At 28.7% G+C, this 24,800-nt stretch overlaps 2 protein-coding genes and 1 long non-coding RNA gene across 7 annotated transcripts; 2 read left to right on the forward strand and 1 right to left on the reverse strand.

Annotated features, from left to right (window-relative positions):
• The first annotated feature begins 2,508 nt into the window (after positions 1-2,508).
• On the forward strand, positions 2,509-5,666 carry LOC112716249 (protein MICROTUBULE BINDING PROTEIN 2C-like). The gene is made up of 5 exons (XM_025768117.3): positions 2,509-2,834; positions 2,960-3,043; positions 4,095-4,319; positions 4,734-4,955; positions 5,376-5,666. The coding sequence occupies exons 1-5, from the start codon at positions 2,646-2,648 to the stop codon at positions 5,550-5,552; spliced, it is 897 nt and encodes a 298-aa protein (XP_025623902.1). The 5' UTR covers positions 2,509-2,645; the 3' UTR covers positions 5,553-5,666.
• A 1,236-nt stretch (positions 5,667-6,902) lies between these two features.
• On the forward strand, positions 6,903-15,721 carry LOC112716250 (uncharacterized). Of its 5 annotated transcripts, none has more exons than XM_072205270.1 (28): positions 6,905-7,118; positions 7,428-7,998; positions 8,094-8,204; positions 8,488-8,596; positions 8,706-8,788; positions 9,404-9,559; positions 9,664-9,732; positions 9,976-10,098; positions 10,182-10,331; positions 10,456-10,587; positions 10,664-10,743; positions 10,865-10,959; positions 11,061-11,128; positions 11,323-11,424; positions 11,527-11,600; positions 12,005-12,112; positions 12,301-12,376; positions 12,560-12,696; positions 12,802-12,961; positions 13,055-13,234; positions 13,793-13,909; positions 13,988-14,143; positions 14,321-14,485; positions 14,577-14,689; positions 14,854-14,977; positions 15,158-15,253; positions 15,380-15,442; positions 15,557-15,721. In XM_072205270.1, the coding sequence occupies exons 2-28, from the start codon at positions 7,996-7,998 to the stop codon at positions 15,608-15,610; spliced, it is 2,904 nt and encodes a 967-aa protein (XP_072061371.1). In that variant the 5' UTR covers positions 6,905-7,118; positions 7,428-7,995; the 3' UTR covers positions 15,611-15,721. The 5 variants fall into 5 exon arrangements, 4 of the variants coding, with proteins under 4 accessions (XP_025623904.2, XP_025623903.2, XP_072061371.1 ...); XM_025768123.3 differs by having other exon boundaries at positions 6,911-7,118; positions 8,675-8,788; XR_011866858.1 differs by having other exon boundaries at positions 6,903-7,118; positions 7,428-8,204; positions 13,988-14,135.
• Positions 15,722-19,502: 3,781 nt separating this feature from the next.
• On the reverse strand, positions 19,503-19,977 carry LOC112718337 (uncharacterized). Its single transcript, XR_003160766.3, has 2 exons — positions 19,869-19,977; positions 19,503-19,755 (listed from the first exon to the last, which is right to left on the reverse strand). It is a non-coding gene; the product is annotated as an uncharacterized lncRNA (long non-coding RNA).
• Positions 19,978-24,800: the final 4,823 nt, after the last annotated feature.

Raw genomic sequence — 24,800 nt, forward strand, 5'->3', positions numbered from 1 at the left:
GTAGTTTTTGGTTTTGCTACCGCAATGGTCTCTTGAAATTTCTTAAGACAAACACTGCTTTTCAAGAATTACAGATGGATGAGGTATATTTTAGTTCCAAGAGAACAGGTGACAATGAACATTTGCAAAGACACTCTAACACTCAAATAAATAAAAGTGAGAAATGAGTAGTGTGTATTTAGAATGTGTATTTAGAATGAATCTTTAGAAATTTTGATCTTATAGACTATTGTGATTTGAATGTGGTATGTTGCCGTTACTCCTTTTCTTAAAAGTAGTGACATGAAGAAACAAACAAATTACTATTTGTTCAATCTTTATTTATATATTAATTTAATTTTATCTTACCATCTTATATAACTTGATATGACAACTACTTAATCTAATCATAATGTATAATTTATTTTAACACGTAATTAATTGATAATTTGTCTTTTAATTAAATCAAAGATTACAACTAAAATAATTTTTTTAATACCAAATCAAAAGTTATAACTTAGCTTAGCTTAGTTATCCAATTTACCATCTTATCAGCTTGTTTCTTCTAAACTTATCAAGTTATGTTTGTTGGTAATTATGGTTAACCAAGTTGAAGTTTTGTTATACCACCACTTGTATCAACTTCATGTTGATCAAATTATAGTATCATTTTTTTTACTAAAACTTTGATCATGCAAGTGACATATAAGTCATCGTGTCATAATGCTTCATGACTCTTCTACTTGATAATCATCAAATTGGTAAATATCAATTTTAATAAGTTCACACATGAATAAATTCTAAAAAATTCCACTATTTTAAAATTCTTCCATCTTCTATAGTATGTTGTATTTGTTTTTGTTTTTAAAAAAATTGAACTCTTTTTTCACATAATATAGACTCTTTTTTGGATTTTATAAAATAAAATTTAGTTGAATTTAGATTGACAAATGACTTAGTCAAATATTGGGTCAAATTCTGGTCAAATTTTTACATGCCACAACGGAATTAGAGGTAATCTTGTAATAAAGTAGTTTTATATATTTTTTTTAAATATAAAAAAATTTAAATTTGTCTTAAGTGAATATAAAAAAATTATGTTATTTAAATTATAATTTATTAAAAAAAATCAATTATTTAATAATTATATTATGTCTGTATAAAAAATTAGTTATTAATCAACATTTTGTATAGAAATATGTATTTTATATTTATAAAAACTTTTTTATTACGCTATTAAAAATAAATTTAATTATTGGTATATTATGAATTTGACTATTCTAATAATTAATTATGTAATTAAAAATATATAAATTAATATATATAAATATATACAGATATATAACGACAAATTTAAAGATACTTTTTTGGTATACATAAAGTGCTCTTTTATTTAATCCATAATAAATTTAATTTTTTAAACAATAGATTCTAAAAAGTAATATCTTAATCGTAAAAATAATCTCCTTTAAATAAAATACATAAAATATACAGAATCACAATTTAAACAACTTTTAAAAATCACATTTTAATGCGATTTCTTATAAATTTGTTTAAAAAAATTGATTTTTTCTTTTTAAATGTGATTTCTTTTTTACTGTATGATTTTTTTTAAATTAAAAATTTGAAAATTAAATTTCATTTCAATTTTTTATTTATAATTAAATATTTAAAAAAAAACTAGATGAAAATTATGAACTATTTATAATTTTAAAGAGAAAAATACAAATAAAACATTAACTTTTTTTTATAAATATATAAATATTTTAAATTAATTTTGATACATTGTCAGTATAAAATAATTTTACACATTTATCTAATTATATAATTCTACACCAACAAAATTAAATTCTAAGTTATTAACTAAAATTAAATATTTATAAATTCCAACCATTAGAATAATGAAACGCATATTTTTTTGTTTACCAATAGAAAGTCCTATCTACTTAATTACCTGCCTCATTTTTCATCCATCAATAAAATATTTGTACAATATGTACAATGAACTATATGAATTAACAAATGAACATCACTTATACTATTCAAAATAATGATTGAGTACTAAGATAATAAACATCTCGTCATAAAACCACTCATCTTAAAAGTTTAATTTAATTTTGGGGTTCACTAATGATCGAACTTTTGACCTTTCGAATATAGAGCTGATGGAAAAAGGTAACACTAATAATTATATCTCTAATACTAAATTGAACATCCCTAAACCTTTATTGTACACATTGTACAAATATTTCATTAACTCCCTATACTTCTTTTTATAAAAAAATAGTACATATTATATTGTTAAAAAGCTTTTAAGTATATCAATACACTAATATTTTATGATCTTAATTATATATATATTTTATTATTAAAATTAATAATTAAAAATTATTGAAATACCAGCACCGGTAGACTTAAAAATTTTTCTATACTATTATCCGACAAAAATAATCTTTTGTGGCCAATTTACAATTTGCTTTTTTCATGGACCATTTTATAAAAAAAAAGTGAAGTTTTGAGCCCAAAGTAATTATTTACTATCTTCTTCAAAGGTAGCTTCACATTTTCAGTTGAGTGTTTCCCTCGTTTCTGTCTTCCCACTATTCGTCTCGTTTCCTCCACAAAAGAGAAAAGAAAAGAAAAGAAAATCGAAAAAAAAAAAGAAAATGCATGAGAAGCCGCAACATGATACGGTGGGTTCGGAAGAAGAAAAGAGCAAACCTAATAATTCGTGTGCTTCTGAGTCTGAATGTGAAGACAACTCGTCCTTGACTCGCTCTCAAACTCAGTCCAATTTGGATCGCGGACTCTTCAACGACCTCGTCCAAATTGTTTCTCTCGTTCACTCCCTCTTTGTAATAACCTTTCTTTGGGTGATACACTGAAGAGTGTAAAAATCTTATGGAATTTATATTTTAATTGATTTATTTATTCATTTAATTGTGGACTCTGTTGATTAAATTGAAATTTGGATTATTAGGATAGTAAAGAAAGCAGTTCATTTAGGCGTCGAGGTTCTATGATCTGCACCAAGCCACCATCAAGAGACTCATTGGCTAGAAGAGTAAACTATTTCTTCCTTTTTCTTTTTTCCAATTCTATGTTTCTATTAATTGAATGACTATTCACGCATACTCTTTATGCGGTGAATACGGTGAATATGAAAATTACCAATTTTTGCTGGCATAGCAATATGAATCAAGAAGTAAGACTGCATTTGTTCACGAGAACAAGACAAGAATAAGACATATCCAATACAGATACAAAAATTAGTGTCTTTATATTTTGTTTGATATAAACTAAAATAAATTGTGAAAGTTTAATTTATTCTTTTGTTTTCATCTACAAAAATCTAAAAAAAAATAACAAAAAATATAATTATAAAAAATTAATGAGAATAATAAAAAAAATAAAAAATAAATGGTGTCTTTTGTTAATATTTTGATAAAAAGACACTAATTCAATATTTTTGGACACAAGATTTTGTGTCTCTGTCCAGTGTTTCTGCTTATAAACAAATGTAGTCTAACTGCTTGTGTAATATAAGTTGTATTGTATGACCAATTTCGATGTTTGAGTTTACATCTTCATATGAAGTCTGTTTAAGCATCAAAATTAGAGTCATATCAAGTTTAAGCGGTTAACGAATTAGTTTTGATACTCTGTTTAAGTCTAAGAATATTTTCATACCATCAATTGATAAAAACCCATTATGTATGTGTCTTTTAGGATGGTATATCGCATTGTATTGTATGTATAAGTCAAATGCATATAATACTGTAGTAATACCTTATTACTGTCTTTTTCTTTCTTTCTTTTTTTGTTTGTTTACTGCAGATCATGATTAAATTCAACATACAGAAATTATTAATAAAGTGTCATGTCACATGGGATCATCAATTATGAATGTATGGAGATATAAATATAATGCTGAAAATAATCATCTAATTGTAATAGCGTAATTTACTTTACATATATACATGAAAATATTGCAAAAATAAGTTATTTTTCTTCTGAACTTTTTGTTATCACTGTCATAAAAACCTTTCACGTTTTGAACTACCACATTGACTATTTGCTATTGGTTCTTAAATAATGTATGTTATGTTATATAGATGTCTATGCTCAGGAAAAAGGAGAATGGAGAACTTACCCTATTGAGGAAGCAGGTGGAGGAATTGCAAATGAAATTATTGGTGAAAGATGAACTTTTGGAGTCAGCAGAAAAGTCAAGAAACAAGTTGAAGGCTCTTAATCCAAAACTTGATGAGCTTAAAAACATGGTATCAGAAAAGGACTCTTTACTCAGGTCTACTCAAGGGCAACTCTTTGATGTGAAGGTGCTGATGACCTTAATCTACTTTTTATGTTGCTTTCGCGTAGCATATACTCTTTGCATAATTGCAAGTCTTTGGAACAGATTCGCCTAAAGTGAGAAGATTGGTAACTGCCAAAGGTAGTTTTTATATGCGGGCAATGACTGGTAATAAATGTTCAGAGTTGGATCATGAAACAATTAAACCATCATGTAGAACTTTAATGTGTGCACCATGGAAATTGTTAATTTGGGGTTTGTTATTTTTACTTTCACACTTCCCTGAAAACTTATTAATCCTTCAAAATGCATCAAAATCTAAAAAAGTTCCCAGTCCCAATATGAATCTTCCTACACCAAAAAATTGTTTTGTTCAGATTATACTAATTCTTTTTACGACGAAAGTTGTGAAATTTGTGTCTCTCATCAATGTCCACAGATGAAGCTTGCAGACAAACAAGCTGTCTTGGAAAAGCTACAATGGGAAGCAATGACATCAAACAAGAAAGTGGAGAAACTGCAAGAAGAGCTAGATTCTGTGCAAGGAGAAATTTTATCATTTACATTGCTGCTTGATGGCTTGAAAATAACTAATAATGATGGACTGTATACTGATGATTATGACATCAAGCCTCATAACGTCAATTCCCTACCTTCTACAGTGAGTTCAGTAACATTTTTTTCTAACTATTATGTGCAACATATTTGATATTTATGCCAAATTGCCAATGAATAGATTTGTTTCACATTCTTGGTAACAAGGCTCATGCATATTTGATATTTGACATCTATTTGATATTTTCTTTTCATGGACTCATTAGGATGTCACATATCTTTCACGAATTAAATTGACCTGACAAAATTCTTTGGAACGAAATTCATTTTACAAATCTTTTAGGGATGAAAGTAATTTTACTTCACATGTAAATCTGAGAGACCAAATTGCTAGTTTAGTCTTTTTAGATTCGGGTTATATACTAGCATTTTAGTGTACACATTTGTTTGATTTCTCTAAGCACCATTATTTCTCAAAACAAATTGGTGTTAACTGTTAAGTATCAATGCATATGTAATTTTTTAGATGTATATGGATGAGGTGGAAATGCAGAAAATGGAAGAAGCGAGAAAAGCTTATATTGCTGCAGTTGCTGCTGCAAAAGAAAAACAGGATCATGAATCAATTGCTATTGCTGCCAATGCTAGGTTACACTTTGAGTCATTTCTCTTCAAACCCGAAAATTTAGAGAGTTATTTGTGAATCCATGGTTGGTCAATGTGACCAAATTTATAAATATGTGACCATAAAATATATGGCATGCTGTGAAATTGAAAGGATTTTCCGTTAGTAAATTACAGTTTATTTCATTACAAATTATGGAACTGAATTGAATGATAAATTATTTATATATTATCGTATAATACATTTGTTTTGCACACTTTTAATACATGAAATAATTAAAATTTGAATAAAAATAAGCTTTTAACATGCACTAAATATACTCAAGATTACACAAGCATGTATCAAGTTTTATAGTCTTATAAGAATGAAAATGATATGATAAGTTAATTATTTAACATTCAATTCAAACATGATCTTTATAATTAAATAAAATATATAAAAAAAATTTAACATAAAGCATTTTTTTGTCACTAACATTTGTAATTCTTTTTAAAAATACTAATAGTTAATTTCATTCAATTTTGTCCCTAATATTTTAATTCTTTTAATTTTATTCATAACGTTTTCGATTTGTGTTAAAATTATTCTTAAAAAATTTTAATTTTATTCCTAACATTTTCTATGGAATTAACCTTCATAGATAATTTTGATACAAACAAAAAATTTTAAAAATAAAATTAAATATAACTAAATATTAAAAGTTTTTTTTAAAAAAAATTAGAAACGAGTAAAAAAAAATACTTTATCCAAATATTTATTTTATATGCCAAATATATGTATAATTAGACTTATTATGCATCTACGTGATAATATACAAGAAATAGTAATTTACCATCTAATTTATATAAGAATAATTGTCTATACTTAATTGTTTCATTAAGGACTTTTATTTTATGTTATTTTATTTTTGGTATAATTTTTGTTGACCAAACTATCAAGCATCAAAGATTTAAACTATGACATATTCTAATTATAAAAAATGAAAATCAATTTGATATCCATTAAAAATTGAATATTTATCAAATTTAATCTCATCTTTAATAAGTATTAAGTTAATTTATACTTTTTTATTAAAATAATGGGCGCTTAAAATTTCGTATGATTAGATATCGGCTATAATATTATAGACACAAATTATCTTCAACACATTTTGAACATAACATTTATCTATTATTTGACATTAGTTTGATACAATTTTTTTTACAACTCTTTCTAAATAAAAAATAAAAAGTATTTCTTCAAACATCTTTAAATACGTTTGTCTAACCTTATTCTAATATTTTTAATTAATATATTTAAAATAAATTTAAAATTAATATTTTTTATTAATTATTAATATAAAAAATTATCAAAATAATTTATCTAAGTAAAAAGGCAAACAAAATATTTTAAAAAATTCATTTATCTTAAATATTTTATCCTTTGGCACTAGAAATGGAAATGGAAAAGGGAAACGGCAGAGAACATTCCCCGCCAAAAATGGCGGCAGAGAGCAACGACATTGAAATCCAAGTCCGAACCCTAACCGCCGAATCCATCACTATCCCAATCCCTGCTTCCGCAACCGTACAACGCCTCAAGCTTCTCCTCAACCATTCATTCCCACCCGCCACCAACTCCTCCCATTTCCACCTTTTCTTCAAGGTACTCTTCTCTCACCTCTAACTACTTTTGCTTACGTGGCACCACATGATTGGTTCTCTTGTACCCTAACTGCGCATTGAAATTAGTGACGCTGCAAGTTAATCGTTTTTCTGTACTTAGCTGCACTAGTATTGAACTCATAGTGTATGGAGATAGAAATTAAACTGTTATGAAATGGCACTATTGCATGGTTTGATACATGAAATTGATCTTGTATTTTAGATGCACTATTTAGTGAGAATTTATTATTTCATTTTCATGTAATGCAAACTTTAGTCCTAATGAGAAATTGCTTGATTGTGATTCCAGGGTGAGAAATTGAGACCGCAGGCTCAGATTGGATCTTACACAATCCACAATGGGGAGTTTCTTGTACTCGTTCCATTTGCTAAGAAGGATTCCAAAGCTCACAAATCGGACTCACTTAATGCTCCTTCAACTCCCTCTAATGCTGCTCGTGGTGGTGATTCAGCTACCGATCTCGCGGATTCAATGTGGTCTAATATAAAGGAGGATCTATTGCATTTGCGCGAGGCCACTGAAAGTGATACTTTGGATCATGATAATAGCTCTGGTTTCGAGTTCAGGACGGTTGCTTCGGAGCCAAGAAAAGAGAAAGTGGATTATGAGGTCAGTTGGAATCAGGCTTCGAGGGCAAATGACAGAGATGCTGATAACCGGATTGAGCTTCCATATCATCTCATATTGAACACACTGGAGTGTACCAGTGAGGGTGCCCTCGGCAAGCATAATTGCGAGGTCTTTTTGAAGGTTTTGGACTCCGTGAATTGTTTGTCAGACCTGCCTCTGGGACACTGCAAGTTGTTCAGAAGAGCTCGTTCGCTGGGAGGTGATGGTGGATTGCAGCTAGGTGCCAATGGTAGTAGTAGTTCATGCTTGTGTCCTGCATGGTTGAAGATTGTAATGAAAGCATTTGCTTTCATAAACATCTTGTCCGGGTTTCTTCATTTGCAGGGTAGGAAAGTGACCTTGCGTCTGCTTGAAGAAGCGTTGAATGAGCTTGGAATGTTCGGAGTCAAAATTGGCCTCCAGGACGTGAAGCATCTTCCGCTTCTCTCACCTCAAGTAAATTGATTATTTTTCTTGTCATTTCCTTTATTTTAAGATTTATTGTTAATCTTTCCAAAGGTGATAGTGTAAGCATGCCTTTACACCTTATAATCTGTGGTTTAACTTAAACGTGATTGTACGGGATGCCTATTGTATGCTAAGGCTACAGGGATAAAGAATGTTGTGTGAAGTAATTATTCCCCCTTGAATGCCTTCACTTTTGTTATCACCAAGTTTGCAGTGGTTTTCTTCAATATTGCATTTTCCTGCTCTAATTTTGGTGCTTAATCCTCTGCAGCTAGTGTGCTTTGAAAGTGACATAGAGAAGGCAAGTTTTGGCAATGTCATTTTTGTCAGTAACCATTCATCAAGTGATGAAGAACAAATTGAAATCAATCCTAAAACAGGTGTGTTGAAGATGTCTTGGGGTTTATTGTGGTCCTGAAGCTTGCTAATCTTCTTCTCCATTTGTTTGTTTATTTTAGCTTTTGTGGTTTGTCCTGTCTTGTTTAATAGCTCTATCAAAGATTGTTCGGACATTGAAGAGTAGGGATAGTTCTTTCCGAAATAATCTGTGGAAGGCTTTTGAGCAGCTTCCGGTATGTTTATTTAACATACAATGCCATGAACTATTTATTGTTGATTTGATCTTTACAATGGATACTGAAAAGTTTGTGTTTGGCCTGATTTTATAAGAGATGCATATTGCAACCTGAACTGAACTTTGAGCACAAAAGTAAGGATCATTATTCTGATGCATTCATCTGCCTATTGTGACTAGTATTTAACTTGATAGTCTGATATCACTATTTTTTACACTTTAAAGAATGGAAATTTTCTACCTATCACTATCAGACCCTTCTTTTTCATGATATTATTCTTAAACTTTGGTGAGCAATAACAATTGTTAAAAGGTTGGTCATCTTTCACTTGTATTAAGATATTGTGTCTTTCTTTGCTTTGTTTTTTACTTCATTTTGAATTTACATTAAAATAGAGTTAAGTTTTTTTTATTATTCTTTTATTTTTTAATTGTTATCATTCTAAATTTACAATTGTTACTGGTGAAAAGATTGACTTTGTAAAATTGTGCATTAGGAGTACATTAGTATGGTGGTTCATTCATAAAACTGAAGTTACTTAGCTTGGTCAGAGACGACCTTTTCGCTGTAGGTGCTATGCGTGAGTATAATTTATATTGATATCTTCTGCAGTTTATTTCAGGAGATCAGCTGACTATGGGAATTTCCTTGGAAAAATTGCTTGCAATATGCAAAGACCATTATTTTGTTGTAAATGAAAACAAATCAAAACGTTTAAAGAGAAGCTTGAATACCACAAAACCTGATTCAAATCACATTCGGTGTCATGTATGTATTCATCTCTGTTACATATTTATTTTTAATTTTTGGTCTTCTATGAATGAGATAGACGTTGCAATATTGCTTTATATTACTTGTTCTTGGTTTGGCAGGACACAAAGGCACTGCTAGCTGTGGACATGGTTGAACACCTTGAGAAAGGAATTGGATCTGAAGGACAGGTGCTCTTTTTTTTTTTTTGTTATAAACATCTTTTGAGCTTTCGAGAATATAACACATCAAACCTTTAATTCACCATTGTTTTGCTGGATATTCAACTAATGATGCATTGTAGAATGGATAGACAGTAATTTATATAATCATTAATTTAATGTAACTCTATGTTCTTTTTTTTCGCTCATGAATATATATCAAGGCATTTCATATTTTGCAAGTGCTACATTACGAAAGTTTGGTTAATGCAGATTGTGCATATTGAAGACATAGGCCCTAGAAATGCCATTCATGCAGAGATCCCAACTGAACTATCGGAAAAGATGAGATCAGCACTGAAGTGTATAGGAGTTTCAAAATTGTATAGTCACCAGGTACAAATTGAATATGTGAAAATGTCTTCCTAGCTAATGATTTCTTACTCTCAGAATCAAAGATGTTCTGCTGTTTGGTTTAGGCAGAGTCTATACAAGCCTCCCTTCATGGGAAGAATGTTGTTGTGGCTACAATGACATCTAGTGGCAAATCTCTTTGCTATAACCTGCCAGTTCTAGAAGTTTTACTGAATAATCTGTCATCATGTGCTCTTTACATATTTCCTACAAAGGTTTGTTGCAGTCTATCAGTTAATTTCTCAATTCTAAAATCTAAATGCTCGAGTTGATCATAATCTGTTCTTATTTTCTCCGTGGGGGTTGTAATTGGATAAGTAAAATATTTCCTACATGCAGGCATTAGCTCAAGATCAACTAAGATCTTTGTTAAACATGACAAAAGGATTTGATGTTGAGTTAAATATTGGTATATATGATGGTGACACTTCCCACAGTGACAGGACTTGGCTACGAGACAATTCTAGATTGGTAATTTTACAACTAATTTCTCCCTTAGACTGGATGGACACAGGTGAAATGTGCTTCATGTTATATTATCATGCAGTTGATAACAAATCCAGATATGTTACACATATCGATCTTGCCCCACCATCGTCGATTTAGTCGGATTTTATCAAATCTAAGGTAGTTTATATGGAGTGTTTCAAAAACCATATTAATTATAATTATGCTATAGGCACTTAATGTGGAATATTAGTTGACGGGTTGTTATTAATAAGAGGCTTACTCTCTTTCAATTCATTAGGTTTGTGATAATTGATGAAACTCATACTTACAAGGGAGCATTTGGATGTCATACTTCCCTTATATTAAGGAGGCTCAGGCGACTGTGCTCGCATGGTTTGTTTAGATTCTGGGAATGTTTCAATAATTTATTTCTCCTGTTTAAATTTTAAATGAAAATGTGAATAACTGAATGTGCCACTTGCTTCTATTTGCAGTATATGGATCTGATCCTTCCTTTGTTTTTTCTACTGCAACTTCTGCTAATCCAAGTGAGCACTCTATGGTAAATACATGTCTTGGAAATAGTTAACGGTGTACACTTAGTATTACATCTCTTACAACATTTTCATTTTAATATTTCTGTGCATTATGCTGTCTTTCCTGTGTTAGGATTAAAAGGCTGCTGGGCAATCTTCTCAAAATTGGCATATTGCTATGCTCAAAGTTAAGTTTAATAATTGACTTCCTGTGTTCTAGGAACTTGCAAATTTACCAGCACTTGAGCTATTTCAGAATGATGGAAGTCCATCTGCAAGGAAACTTTTCATCCTTTGGAATCCTAGTCTGCATCCGAAAGCTGTGAGTTGAAATTCTAATTTTGTTATAAAAATATGTCTCTTATAGTGTTAAAGAGTAAAGACATATTTCTAGAAACTAATTGTTGATATTACTTGATTGTAGATGGTGAAGAAAGCCAAGTCTGTTATCCATGCTGATAATTTGGAAGACGAAAGTGACAATTTTGTTCGTTCAAGGTATAATCCTTCATGTATGGATTCGGATGATACAAAAGTTTGCAACTATTGATTTTGATGTAAATAGATTTTGTTTACCTGCATGCTTTAAACAGTGAAAAAGTTTCAGCTTGAATAATTTGGTCAATTCTTATATTTGATAAAGGATTAGAAATAGCTTTTCTTATATTTTAACATCCTTCCTCATGTAAGCGTTTTGGCAATAGCAAGTATTAAGGTTTGAATAGTAACACCATTATACTTATCAAATTTAGTTCATACCATCAAATCATCTTAACATGTTTAATAGATGATGTGTGATGATTACTGGATATGATTAAGAATTTCACAAGTTTATCTTTAGGGTTTGTTGTAATTGAGTATTTTTAGTATGAATGCCATGAGCCCTTTTGTTATTTTCGCAGCCCAATTGTGGATGTTTCGCGCCTTTTTGCAGAAATGGTTCAGCATGGTCTTCGCACCATCGCATTTTGTAAATCAAGGAAACTTTGTGAGCTTGTTTTATCATATACGTATGTCAGTTCAAATTTATATATATATTTGTATGTTCAAGTATAATCAATACTTTGATCAAAATTCAGATGGCTTGATTTGCCTATATTCTGTTTTGGTTTATCTGATATGCTTTTGGGAAGTCTAGTTTATACCCTTATTCTAAAAGCAAGATGCTCATGCTATTGAATTGCTGTAAATGATATAGATGTGAAATTCTTCTCGAAGCAGCCCCGCATCTGGTTCATTCCATCTGTGCATATCGTGGTGGCTACATCGCAGAGGTCAACTTTCCCCAAATGTTGAAATAGGCCTTATTATTATTTTGTGTGTGTGTGTGTGTGAGCATGCGTGATATTTTTTAGATCATTTATCATTTCAATCCAATGGTAGTGCTTATTCTTTTTGGTTTGATTTATGGACTGATGAATTGTGGAGACTTAATACTGGCTACTTCACATTGACAGGAAAGAAGAAAAATAGAGACTGCATTTTTTGGTGGTAAAATTTGTGGTGTTGCTGCAACTAATGCTCTTGAATTGGGCATTGATGTTGGAGAAATTGATGTGACTCTGCATCTAGGATTTCCAGGTAGTATTGCAAGGTATCGTCACAAGTGCTTTCAGCTCCCAATCTAATTAAACCTTTAAAATAGCTTTTTTGTGTGGAATACATTAAAGAGTTTCTTTACAATAATTTATCCTCTTAGCTTGTGGCAACAAGCCGGTAGGGGTGGGAGGAGAGATAGGCCTTCTCTTGCTGTCTATGTTGCCTTTGGTGGGCCTCTTGATCAGTACTTCATGAAACACCCTAAGAAACTTTTTGAAAGGCCAATTGAATGCTGTCACATTGATTCCCAAAACAAGCAGGTTTGTAACTTTTAAACCTTTCCTTCTATAAGATTATAAGAGAGTTTTTAGCACATGGAAGGGTTTAGGCTTATTATGGAAGAATTTGTTCAGGTTCTTGAACAGCATTTGGCCTGTGCAGCTCATGAACACCCTCTGGCTGTGCAGTATGATGAGAAGTATTTTGGTTCTTGCTTAGAGAATGTTTTAAATTCTCTAAAAGCTAGAGGATATTTGAGTCCTAATCAGTCATCTGATTCTTCTTCTAGAATTTGGAACTACATTGGTAATGAGGTATATTGGATTTTTTTCACAACATAGGATTCGTGTCTATCAATTCTGGTTGACTTCATTATTATTCAGCATTGTAAAATATTTTTAAGGGTTAAATATGTTCTGAACCCTACTAAAAATTTGGTTTTTGTTTAGTCTCTCTGTCTCTCTAAGCAAGATTTTTAGTGGAGAGGAGAGAAAGGCTTCATGAATTCGGCACAGTTCAACTTCATAGTTGAGAATAAATTATTTAGAATTATAGACAGAGTAGTTATACAAATGTATTTACAGATATTATAGAATATATTCTATTTCTCTAAACGTATTATTTTGTATGGTATCCTAATTTATTCTATTTACATATTCTAGGATTAAAAACTTATTTATAGTTGAGGAAACCTTGGTGGTAGTAGTAAGGTTGCCTTGTAACTGTTAGTCACAGGTTCAGATCTTGTAAATAATCTCTTTACTTAAAGGGATATACTATCTCTAGTCCCCACTAGGTCAGGAGTTTCATATAGTTTGTACAGTCTTTTTATTATATATTGCATGTTTTTTATGGTATTTTCTCTTTTCTAGAAATATCCTTCTCATGCGGTCAATATCCGAGCAATAGAAACCGTAAGATACAGTGTCATAGATCAGAGAAAAAATGAAGTCCTTGAAGAGATAGAGGAAAGCAGGGCTTTCTTTCAGGTATTGACTTGTACATGCGATATATGCTGAAGGATTTTGCTACATCAAATCAAAGTATATCTGTGTTACCTGATTCAGGTATATGAAGGTGCTGTGTACATGTGTCAAGGGAAAACCTATTTGGTCGAGAAATTAGATCTGTCTAGCAAGACCGCTTTCTGCAAAGTGGCTGATCTGAAGTATTATACAAAAACTCGAGATTACACCGATATTCATGTCACTGGGGGTAATATTGTATGTAATCTGCATCTGTAACAGTGATCTTTGAATTAACTTATTTAAGTTATAGCATGCAATTAGAATATAGCAATGTTGAACTTTATGCTGCCTCCTTAATACGGCTGGATAATTTTGATGAAGTTTAGATCTTTAAAAACTCATCATTCCTGTTACTATTACCGTTACTGTCAGGCTTATCCTACAGGAGTTTTGAACATGTTTCCTAAAACAAATGCGCGGGCTCATATATGCAAAGTAACAACTACATGGTTTGGTTTTTATCGTATTTGGAGAGGGAGCAATCAAATCTTTGATGCTGTTGACCTAGCCCTTCCTCAATATTCATACGAGTCACAGGTGAATTCAAATACTTTTAGGTTTACCTTCTTTTAATTTTGTGCCACATCTGTGAATCTTTTAACATTGCTGTGTTCTTTTCTCTAAACAGGCAGTTTGGATTCCAGTGCCACAATCTATCAAAGAAGTAGTACTCAAGAAAAATTATGATTTTCGTGGAGGTTTGCATGCTGCTTCGCATGCGGTTTTAAATGTAGTGCCTTTGTAAGTTTCTCAGAAATATTAGGTTTAAATTTTTCTCATGAATATAAGATTCTAAATGATAATCATGGCATGTTCCTTACTTCTCAGCCAGATTTCCCCCCTCTTTTTCTGGTAACTCCTGTTAATTTTTTGTCAATATATATTATGATGCGTTTTGCTTGCAGACACATAACATGCAACTTATCTGACTTGGCTGCCGAGTGCCCGAATCCTCATGATAACCGCTATTACCCAGATCGAATTCTCATTTATGATCAACATCCTGGAGGGTGTGGGATTTCAGTTCAGGTGAGTAACATGTAAACTGTAGCATAGGATTTGGCTTTTCTTTCTCAGTTCCTTAATTAATATCTATCTGATTCTTTAGTAAGATGTTATATGATGAACAAGAAGTTTCTGGTTTAATAATCTTACCAAGTGTTAATCAATGTAGAGATTTCACTTAATGTATTTTGAGTTGTTTGATAGGTTCAACCGCGTTTCACCAAGTTCCTGGAAGCTGCACTTGATCTTCTCACTTGTTGCCGCTGCTCAGCAGAAGTTGGTTGTCCTAATTGTGTTCAGGTCTGGATCAATGTTTTTCAGATTTAAATAAAAAAAGTTTCCACCATTCTTTCAGAACTTCTACAGGTAAAAATAGACTGAAGTCTGCATAGTGTCAATTTCATTTATAGCTTTTGCATTATGTAGAGTTTTGCTTGCAATGAGTATAACGAGGTCCTACACAAGGATGCGGCCATTATGATTATCAAGGTTGTTACTAAACCGAACCTTTTATTTTTTAGTTTTTTCCATTTATTTTTCTCTTCTCTTCAATTGATTATTGCATTCCCGACTTCAATTTGGTTACAAAATATGTCCATTCAGGGTGTTCTGGAAGCAGAAAATGTGATCAATGCTGAGGAGTCACCTTTTTTATGAATTGGTTAATAGTCCTTGTTACCTTTTTTTTCCCCCTTGCTAAGAAAGGGAGGTGGATTCAGCTGTAAAAGTTTACTTATTTAAAATAAATTCTTTATAGTCTTAGCTTAATATTGATCCATTTACTTATTTATTTTAGAGTTAACAACCAAAAACGTTTTGAAGTTGATAAAAAAACCCTAAAATAAAATAAAAAATTGATAAAAAAAAGGTACTAAAAGATATAAAATGTTTGTCAAAACATCTCACAACTTAACAGGTGAAGAATTAATCCGTTGCGAATCAGATTGCTAGCCAATAAATTGATTTTATGTATTGATGCATTAATGCATTCACGGTTGATTTTATGTCTCTGGAGCTTGTACTTATTCTCTAGATTATCGATTTTGCTCTTGTACTGTTGTTGTTATGTAGGACACTCTGTTAATGTTAAATAAATTTTTTTTGGATTCAAATAGGACATTTTAAACCTTAAGGACTAAAATAAAATTACGCCTAAATATAGAGAACCAATTTAGTACTTTTACCCTTTAAATAATATTTTCGTGCCAAAAAACACTTACTGTATGCTTTGGTAATTAACCTTTTATAAAATAAATGTATAATTTTTATTTTCACCATACCTTTGTCCTTTCTTTTCTTTCCTTTTTTCTTAAAAAATATTGTTTTTAAAATTGTAGTTTAATGTAGTTTTGATTTGTTGTTCATATGTTTAAATTTTAGAGTAATTATTCAAATTAATTTTCAAGAATTTTAAAAATGGATATTTTAGTTTTTAAGAAAAATTAATAAACAAAAACATCTCTAAGATTTTATCTTCGCAGACAAATCAGTTCTTAATTCATTTTCTAACGGAGTAATTATCCAAATCAGTCCTCAAGAATTTTAAAAGTGAACATTTTAGTCCAAAAAAAAAATAATATACAGATTAATTCCTAACATTTTTCTTCGTTAGACATAATAGTTTTCAGTCTATTTTCTAACATGATTCACTAAATTCTTCAAGTATTTATTAGAAAAAGAATATTAGAAGATATTATAATCAAATTAACTACTAAATACCATAATAAATACCATATTAAAAATCAAATAGGTTTAACTACTAAATATCATATTAGAAATCAAATAGGTTTAACTTAATCTTAAAAGTTAATTTGATTATAATATCTACTAATATTCTTTTTCTAATAAATACTTGAAGAATTTAGTGAGTCATGCTGAAAAATGGACGGAAGATTGTTGGCTCATCCTTAAACGCTCCTTGCTAAGTATGGAGTGCTGCACACCTTGTAAATTTGTTAAATCTAAACTCTTCATTTATTATATTTTATTTGAATGGTCTGGATTTAAAAAGGTAACCTGTTAATCAGGTTAATTATTTTTTTTACAAATTTTAAATTTTTTTGGCAAGTCTCAGATATTGGGATGAAGTTCAAAATAAAAAATTAGTATATAAATATTAAAAACAATATGTCTGTACAAAAAAAAAAGTTATTGGACTTTAAAATTAAAATAAATAATACATAAAAAATAAATTAAAAATTTATGTACTAAATCCAAAAAAAAGATATATTAGAATCTTAAAAAAATAATATTAAATATATATTATGTATATAATATTAAAATTTAAATAAATTTTGTTTTGTGTGAAATAAAATATAATATTAAATATAAACACAATGATAAAAAAAATTGTGTTATATATATATATATATATATATATATATATAATATTAAAATTTAAATAAATTTTGTTTTATGTGAAATAAAATTATAATATTAAATATAAATATAATGATAAAAAATTTTGTATTTTATATATATATATATATATATATATATATATAATTTTATTTTGTGTGAAACAAAATTAAAACATTAAACATGAACAGAATGATAAAAGATTTAGAACTATATAAATTTAATTAAAAAAATATTTATACAACGTAAAAAGCAAACAAACATATAATAATTTTATTTTGTGCAAAACAAAAATTCATGTAAAAAAATATTTATATAATTTTTTATTAACAATTTTTTATTGAAATATGTTATTTTACTATATTTATAATATATTATTTGGGATAATTATATTATTTTAGTTAATATATATTATTTAAAATTTATTATTTTGTATTAAGAATATTATTAAAAATATAGTATTATTTTTTCTTGAAATAACATTTTCTTTTCTTTCGTTCAAATACTATGACAACAAAATTTTTTGTGTAATTGCTTCTACTTAATAAATATTATATTCATTTATTTTTATATTGTATGTAAAATAAATAATTAATGTTTAAAAAAGTTAATAAAGGAAAGAAGTATTTTTCTTTTACCAATTCTTAGGTGAATATAAAGAGATTATGTCATTTGAACTATAATTCGTTGACAAAGAAAGAAATACTCTTAATTATATATTAAATAGAATAATTATTTATTAGGCTCATTTTTATACAAATAAAAATTTTTCTTAGTTTTATATCTGTAATATTTTATACCAATTAGCTTCAGAATTTAATTATTTTTTGAATAAATTAACAAAAAAATAATACAAATAATTGTTTAAATATAATTATATTTTACTTTTTCATTCTATTACGTACACGTTGAGGTTAATTTGAAATAAAAGATAATGGACTTGTTATAACTGCCATGCATATTGTGCTTTGACTGCGTCGTCATCTGAGAATCATGCGCCTTCATGGAAACTGGAGTTCTTCTACAGAATCCGTTTTGCGTTTGGAATTAGCTAACCAGCAGTGGCGACAGACATGCGTCTTCCTTTTCTATGGCAGCAATTTTTCGGACTTTGATGGTCATTTATGGTAGAAGTGGAATAGGGTGGGTTCAAAAGCGTCAAAATATAGCTAGCTAAAACGACAGTGGAAGCACCTGCCATCAAACAAAACAGTGAAAATATTTGAAGACATCACATCGACAATAACAGAGTAACAGAGGAATTAGTCTTTTTGTTAGTGCTGGTTTGTTTGTTCAGCCCATGACAAAAAAAATAATAACAATAATAAATAAATTAAATTTACCTGATAACTTTTGATAGTAGGTTAACTTTTAAGGAGTGCTGCACTCCCTATTTTATCTGGAGTGCACTAGCTTTCGCCAAGATTGTTATGTGATAGAAAAAATGTTGAATTATTGGAAACTAAAATGTCCGTTTTAAAAATTTTTTGAAGACTAATTTGGGATATTATTCTGTCAAAAAATAAATGGGGACTTGTGGACTGATTTGGATAATTATTTAATGTAAAATATATTAAAAAAGTTTATTTCTATAAAAAATTTCAATAAAATCTCCTTTTTTTAACTCTAATAAAACTCTTTTTTACTCTTTTAAACATATTTACTTCTAAAATATTGTTAAACTTATTTTTACTAAATAATAAAAATAAAATAATATGATATATATGAATAATAATTATTAATTAAGATAAAATATAAATATAATATAAATTATTTATTTATTTATTATTTGGTGCAAATTCACAGATACATATTTGTGATATCTAGAATTCAATCTGATTATAGTACAGATTATCTTGTGAATCGGATCATATTTACAAATTATGAATTAGATACGAAAAAATACTCTCAATTTATAGATATCTATAAACACTCCTAGAACTTAAAACCTTCTTCTTGCGTTGCACATTTTTTCTCTCCCCTCCTGATATTTCCCTTGCTATGTCTTTTGATAGTTTTGGTTTATTTTAAGAATAAGGGGTACTAGTTAGTAGTTAGTCTCTGTTTTTCTTTTTTTGCGTTCTTATTTTTTTTCTGGTCTTTCACTCTCTTTGTCCGTCCAAAAAAAAAATTAAAGGAAAATTAATCTAAACTTTAAAATTAAAAAAAAAAGGAAGAGACGATAGAAACATAATATAATTGATCACGGCTACCGCTATATAACTCACCATTATTTTTACCAATTCAAAAGGTGAACAGTGTAGCTGTTACATATTATTACTAACATTTTATACGACAATAGCATTTTTGTGTTTCACAATATGCTCTTGCAAGGGTTCCATAAAGGCTCTTGCATTCTGCCTCACATTGCATCCCATTATTTGCACAGCTAGTTGCAAATTGTGGAATTAGACAATCTCTTGCCTCTGTTATAATTCGGCTTCCTACAAAATATTCCATTAAACAAGATATTAATAAAATCACAAAAATAAAATATTGCACAAAAAATAAAAATAAAATTGTGTTGAATATAATTGTTTTTGGATGTGGTGCATACCAAAACCAATGGAAATAGCAAGTAAAAGGAAGGAAATATAGAAGGAGATTTTCATCTTGAGAAATAGCTTCCAGCTTTCAATGGTGATATCACATTTCAAGAGAAGTTCTTATATAAAAAAATTACTATGAAACTTTCTTTCTGAATTCAATGATCTTAAATTATTATCAAAATAACAATTAATTTCGGTCAACAAGAAACACACAACTTAATGAAAGCGTTAAACACATTTTAATTAATATTCCTTATTTCTTCTTTACGGTTTTTTTTACCATCTAATTAATGTTCTGTATGTCGACACATTTTTGACATAATATTCATTCGACATGTATATTTTTTATGTCTAATTGTATTTTAATAAAAAATAAAATATTATTTTTTGAACAAACTTTAAACAATAAACACACATAAAATATTATTACGTGTTAGTATATCTAACTTTATTATTCTTAATATATATTTGTGAAATAAATTTAGAAATAATATATATTATTATTTATTAAAATAAATAATATTTTAAATACTTTATAAACTAAAAAAAAATATTAAAAATAATTAAAAAATTAATTTATATTTTAATATTAATAAAATATTATTATAATTTATCTAAAAACTATTTTCTTTATATATATATTTTGTATCAATGTATCTTATAAAAATTTAAAATTTGTATCTTCATGTATTTTGTATTATATTGTGCTCTGCATCCGTATTAATATTCCTACATAATAGGTTATGCCAGTTCACACATTCTAATTACTTTTATACATTAAATTTATCATTAAATTAAATTAAATTCTGTGATTTTCAAGCTTATTTCAGGTATTTTTTATTTTTTTTATAAAGAATTACCTAGGGAAACCAAAATAATTTACTTTGCTCAAACATTATTTAAAGCGATGGAATAATAATAATAATAATAATAATAATAATAATAATAATAATAATAATAATAATAATAAGAAAATTAGAATGATTAATCAATTTAATCAAAGAAAAGGAAAAACATATATAAAGTGATAAACTCAAAAAAGTGAAAGAAAAAAAATATTATAGACATATAAAGCTATAAAGATATATAGCATAGAGGTAAAGTGTGAAAATTAAAAAAAAAATCGTCACAAACACAATTATATATTTCATTCTTTTAGATTGAAAATTAAATAAAAATATTAAAATTCTAGAATAGAATTTCCGAAACCTTAGCCAGAGAGTGGAAGTTAACAAATTTTATTCTCCTTAGCATATCAAAATAAAAATGTATTAATATTTTCTTCAATTTCATATCCTATTAATTTATTAGGAGAATCGATCATAGCAACTAATTAATTATAATTCAGTTTTATTAACAGTATATCTAGTTTTTCGAGTGATTATGACTTATGAGTAATGATCTAAATCAGTTTTTAAATATTTTAAGAATAGATATTTTAAATTTTTAAAAAAATTAATACATAAAAATATTCTTAAGGTTTTACTCTCACAGATAAATTAATTCTCAATTTATTTTTTAGTAGAGTAATTATCCAGATCAGTCAAAAAATTTAAAAACAGACATTTTAGTTTTAAAAAAAAATTAATACACAGATTAATTTTTAATATTTTTCTCTATCAAACATAACAGTTTTCTATTTATTTTTCAGTATGAATTACTAAATTCTATAAGTATCTATTAGAAAAAGAATATTAGTAGATATTATAATCAAATTAACTTTTCTAAAATTGAGTTAAACCTATTTAATTTTTAATATGGTATTTATTATGGTATTTAGTAGTTAATTTGATTATAATATCTACTAATATTTTTTTTAATAAATACTTAAAGAATTTAGTGAGTGATGCTAAAAAATGGCTGAAAGACCGTTATGTTTAATACAAAAAATATTGAAATTATTAATTTTTTTTGGACTAAAATATCTGCTTTTAAAAATTTTAAAAATTGATTTGAGTAATTATTCTATTAAAAATGAATTAGAAATTAATTTGTCTGAAGTAAAACTTTAAAAATATTTTTGTGTATAAATTTTTCTTAAAAACTAAAATATCTACTTTTAAAATTTTTGAAATTAATTTAAGTAGTTACTTTAAATTTTGATTGCCAATTGTAAACTATTTCGTTCGAAACATATCACTAGAAAAGAATTTTTCTAGAAATTTAAAACTTTTTTTTCAAAAAACTAAAATTTAATGATAATAAATGGTAAACACTAAACAGACCAAGAATTAGAGAAAATGGCACTCACATTTTTTCTATTTTTAGAATATATATATTTTTTCTTGTAACAATTAAATAATTGTTGTAAAATAAATAAAAAAGAGGTAATAAAATAAAGTATAAATAGAAAAACACTATTGTCAGTATTTATCAATATTATTATACTACTATAAAGATAATATATTAATATTATATTAGTAATATACAAAGAGAGAAAGTAAAAAATACTTTATATTGTAGTATATATAAAAAAGAGAGAATATTTATTTGTATTATTGCTGTAACTGTATGTTATTCATTGAGATTTAACTTCTATTTATACATGCAAAGAGGCTTCTTTTTTCACTATCATTAAATGTAAGAACTTTGGTAACATAGCATTTCAGTATGGAAAAGATGAGCCACCCATGGTCATCCATTTCATTCTTATCGCAACACTTCCCTTTGGATGACCATTTGGGATTATACCTTGTTAAAATCTTACTAAAGAAAATCCAATGGGAAAAACTTTAGTGAAGGAAAAAGAGTACAAAATCCTTTGTGATGGAGACTGCCTCATTAAAAACCCTGTCAAGAAAAATCCAATGGGAAAAAACCTGACTAAGAAAAAAAGAGTACAGTCTCCCTCTCTTGTCGACATCATTTAATATCTCGAAATCGATGCATCCCAATCTCATGTACCAATCTTTTAAAGGAGTATTTTGGGAGTGACTTTGTGAATAAATCTGCCAGATTGTCACTTGAGCGGATCTGTTGGATATCAATTGTCCCTTGATTTTAAAGATTATGAGTGAAGAAGAATTTGGGAGAAATATGCTTTGTTCTGTCACCTTTGATATATCTGCCTTTAAGTTGAGCAATACATGCTGTATTATCTTCAAACATGACAGTTGGAGCTACCTTCTGATCAATCAATCCACGTGATGACAAAATATATTGGATCAAACTCCTCAGCCAAAAACACTCTCGACTAGCTTCATGTATCGCTAGTTTTTCAGCATGATTAGAGGATGTTGCTGCAATCGTCTATTTTGTGGACCTCCATGATATAACTGTACCGCCATATGTGAACAGGTATCCTGTTTGAGATCTCTCTTTATGTGGATCAGACAAGTATCCAGCATCTTCATAGCCAACTAATTGTGACTTGGATTCATATGGATAAAACAATCCCATATCAACCGTTCTATGAAGATATCGAAAGATTTGTTTGATTCCACTCCAATGTCTTCTAGTTTGAGAGGAACTATATCTTGCCAGTAAATTCACAGCAAATGATATATCAGGTCGTGTATTATTAGCAAGATACATTAGTGCTCCAATGGCACTAAGATATGGTACTTCAAGACCAAGGATATCTTCATTTTCTTCCTTAGGACGGAATTGATCATTTTCCACATTCAAAGATCTTACAATCACTGGGGTACTTAATGGATGTGACTTATCCATATAAAATGTCTTCAAGATCTTTTCTGTGTATGTTGTTTGATGAATAAAGAGCCCACTTTTTGTATGCTCGATCTGCAGGTCGAGACAAAATTTAGTCTTTCCAAGATCTTTCATCTCAAACTCTTCTTTTAGAGTTTTTATAATTGTTGGAATCTCTTCAGGAGTCCCAATGATATTTAAATAATCAACGTACACAATAATTATAATGAATCCAGATGCAGATTTCTTTGAAAATACATAGACAAATATCATCATTTTTGAATCCATTTTGACCAGATACTCAGTAAGACGATTATACCACATTCGTTCAGATTACTTTAGACCGTATAAAGATCTTTGCAATTTGACTGAGTATAACCCCTATGAATATTCATTGGATGGTTTAGATATCTTTAGTCCTTCAGGGACCTTCATATAGATATCCCGATCTAATGAGCCATATAAATAGGTTGTTACCACATTCATTAAATGCATATGCAGTTTATGATATGCAGATAAACTGACCAAATAACGCAATGTTATTGCATCCACTATAGGGGAATACGTTTCTTCATAATCTATACCGGGCCTTTGTGAAAAATTGTGTGCTACAAGTCGGGCTTTGTAGCGCACAACTTTATTTTTCTCATTTCGTTTTCTCACAAATACTCATCAGTATCCAACAGGTTTTACATCTTCAGGTGTATGGATTACAAGTTAAAGACTTCACGTTTTTCAAGTGAGTATAATTCAGACTTTATGGCTTCTTCCCATTTTGGCCAATCATTTCTTTGTCGACATTTTTTGACTGATCTTGGCTCAAGATCCTTACTTTTATGTATGATATTTAATGCCACATTATATGCAAATATTTCATTGACAATTGTCTTATTTCGGTCCCATTTCTCTCCTGTAAAGACATAATTTATCAAGATCTCGTCATTTTCACAATTTTCAAGTACCTGAACATCTTTTGGCGTTAAAACTATATCAGAATTTTGGACAACGGCAAGTGTCTTTACTATGTCTTTCTCGACAGGAATAGTATTTACCTCTTTTCGCTTTCGAGAATTTTTGTCTTTGGAACCAACATGCCTGCCATGCTTCTAGCGTGTATTTGCTTTAGTGGCAATTTGTCCAACTGAGAAATCAATTCGAATTGGGACATTTTCCGCTGATATACAAGATTTGGTTATCCTCTTTGTATCAGAAAATACATCAGGCAATTCATTTGCTATTCTTTGCAAATATATAATCTTTTGAACTTCTAGTTCACATTGTCCTGATCG

This window comes from Arachis hypogaea, chromosome 10, assembly GCF_003086295.3.
Source record: "Arachis hypogaea cultivar Tifrunner chromosome 10, arahy.Tifrunner.gnm2.J5K5, whole genome shotgun sequence".
NCBI lineage: Eukaryota > Viridiplantae > Streptophyta > Magnoliopsida > Fabales > Fabaceae > Arachis > Arachis hypogaea.

Coding starts and splice junctions, on each gene's coding strand:
- LOC112716249 (XM_025768117.3), top strand. CDS start 2,646: ATGCATGAGAAGCCGCAACATGATACGGTGGGTTCGGAAGAAGAAAAG. Junction 2,835..2,959: donor CTCTCGTTCACTCCCTCTTT/GTAATAACCTTT, acceptor TTGGATTATTAG/GATAGTAAAGAAAGCAGTTC. Junction 4,320..4,733: donor GGCAACTCTTTGATGTGAAG/GTGCTGATGACC, acceptor CAATGTCCACAG/ATGAAGCTTGCAGACAAACA.
- LOC112716250 (XM_025768118.2), top strand. CDS start 6,909: ATGGAAATGGAAAAGGGAAACGGCAGAGAACATTCCCCGCCAAAAATG. Junction 8,205..8,487: donor TTCCGCTTCTCTCACCTCAA/GTAAATTGATTA, acceptor AATCCTCTGCAG/CTAGTGTGCTTTGAAAGTGA. Junction 15,443..15,556: donor CGGCCATTATGATTATCAAG/GTTGTTACTAAA, acceptor ATGTCCATTCAG/GGTGTTCTGGAAGCAGAAAA.